The 1671-nt window shown below is 48.7% G+C and overlaps 1 protein-coding gene across 1 annotated transcript; it reads right to left on the bottom strand.

Moving 5' to 3' along the window:
* Positions 1-282: 282 nt before the first annotated feature.
* Positions 283-878, bottom strand: PG998_014781 (uncharacterized protein; the record flags this gene model as incomplete). Its single annotated transcript, XM_066881597.1, has 2 exons — positions 283-371; positions 440-878. The coding sequence occupies 2 exons, from the start codon at positions 876-878 to the stop codon at positions 283-285; spliced, it is 528 nt and encodes a 175-aa protein (XP_066723378.1).
* Between the last annotated feature and the right edge of the window lie 793 nt (positions 879-1671).

The raw sequence follows: 1671 nt of genomic DNA on the forward strand, positions 1-1671 counted from the left end.
TAGGGGGCTGGCAATAGGTCTAGGAACATGGCGCACGTGTCGCTTCAAGGCCTTCCTAGGTTGGGACTTTTTCACAGGAAGAAATGCACCAATTATAGTAGTTTAACCCCAATTTCTCACCCAGTAAAGTTACTAAACATCAATGTAGTAGGTACCTAGTATGAAATTTCGAATGAAGCCTCGTCTACTTGGCTAAGCGAAAAGAAATAAGACATCGCACACTGCCTTCCTTTAATGAGCGTACAAAACGAAACTACCAAGCCACTATCCACCTAGTCCAACTTAACTCGCCCCAAATTCTTTTGTCTGAACACGGCCAGTCTCTCGGGATCTTCGCGGCTCAGTGGCTGTAGCCTCCCAGTCATCAAAATCTGACGCCAACAGTGTATGTCGTGATGATAACATGCTATAACTCGCTGTAGGAAGGAAGCCGTCTCACAGTAAAGGCTCCAATCCCAAGTACGACACCTTGATTTGAGTGCGGGTGTCAGCTTCTTCGCTTCATCGGCGAACCCATCACATCGTAAGCTAGAGATACAGGACTTGGCGAATGAAGCTGTAGTGGGCCAAGACGTGCCGATGTATTCTTCAATTTTATCGTTGAGAGAGATCTTGTCGCCGACGCAGGAATAATACTGGATCAGAATCTCGAGGTGAATCATTCGCTCATTGATCCAAGTTGTGTTCATATCAGGATATAATTTCATACACTCGTTGAAACGGCGCATAGTGTCGAGAAGACCGTCTAGGGAGGGGGTGGGGGATTGCCTGGCTCCGTATTTGAATTTTTCCATGGCCACAAATAAAGCGTCCCTCGATGCATCGAGTTTTTGCCGCGGCTTGTCTAGGCCACCATAATGATCTAGACGAGGTTCCATAGCGAAGGTGTTGTTGCCGTTTGGCACTGAAATATGAGAATGGCTAGGCTCTCAATACAAGAGTGAAGTGTAAAATAACAAGATAAGGGGTAGATGTTGATGAATAGAGGAGAAGTAGGCAAATGAGATATCGCGCCCTCTTATAGCTATAGACTCAGTATTTGCCCGAAAACTACTCAAATCCTGTAGCTCTCATCATGATCTAGCCCCTGTGGTCAGTCTGCCTCACAATAGCATTCTTCTTGCCAAGAACCTAGCTAATGGTTCCAACACGGCGAGGCATTACGCCCTAGCACCTTCTAGTCATCGCCCTGGGGGCTGTACCGCTTAAAGCGGCCACACCTTGAGTAGGACTATGTAACAGAGCTTGCAAGTAGAGTCTACTCCTGGGATGCCTTGGTCCCCTCAACACACCGCATATCACGTACTTAGCACCTGCCCCTGTCCAAAGCAGGGGTTTCACCGTTTTCTAGGCGAGCCTTTCATGATGAAGACACACGAACGCTTCGCGTACTCGGTGTGTGCATGCCCAAGGACGACCACGAGATCCGCGGAAACCAGGCACCACAGGCGCCCCCTCTCGCCCAATCAGCTAGGTATGCACAAACAAAAAAATGCCTCATACCCAAATGATTGAGCGAGGCGAACCTCCTCCTCTTCCGAGCGGTAGGCTGCAGGCTGCAGTCTTTCATACCTCTTCTACCGGTTGCATGATAACCAGGCCCCTAGGGCCTCATGTATTGGCAGAAGACTGCAGTGAATCGCTGATCGCATTAAATCCACCTTGCAATAC

The sequence above is a fragment of the Apiospora kogelbergensis genome (assembly GCF_038363985.1).
Source record: "Apiospora kogelbergensis strain CBS 113332 chromosome Unknown utg000014l_segment0_segment0, whole genome shotgun sequence".
NCBI lineage: Eukaryota > Fungi > Ascomycota > Sordariomycetes > Amphisphaeriales > Apiosporaceae > Apiospora > Apiospora kogelbergensis.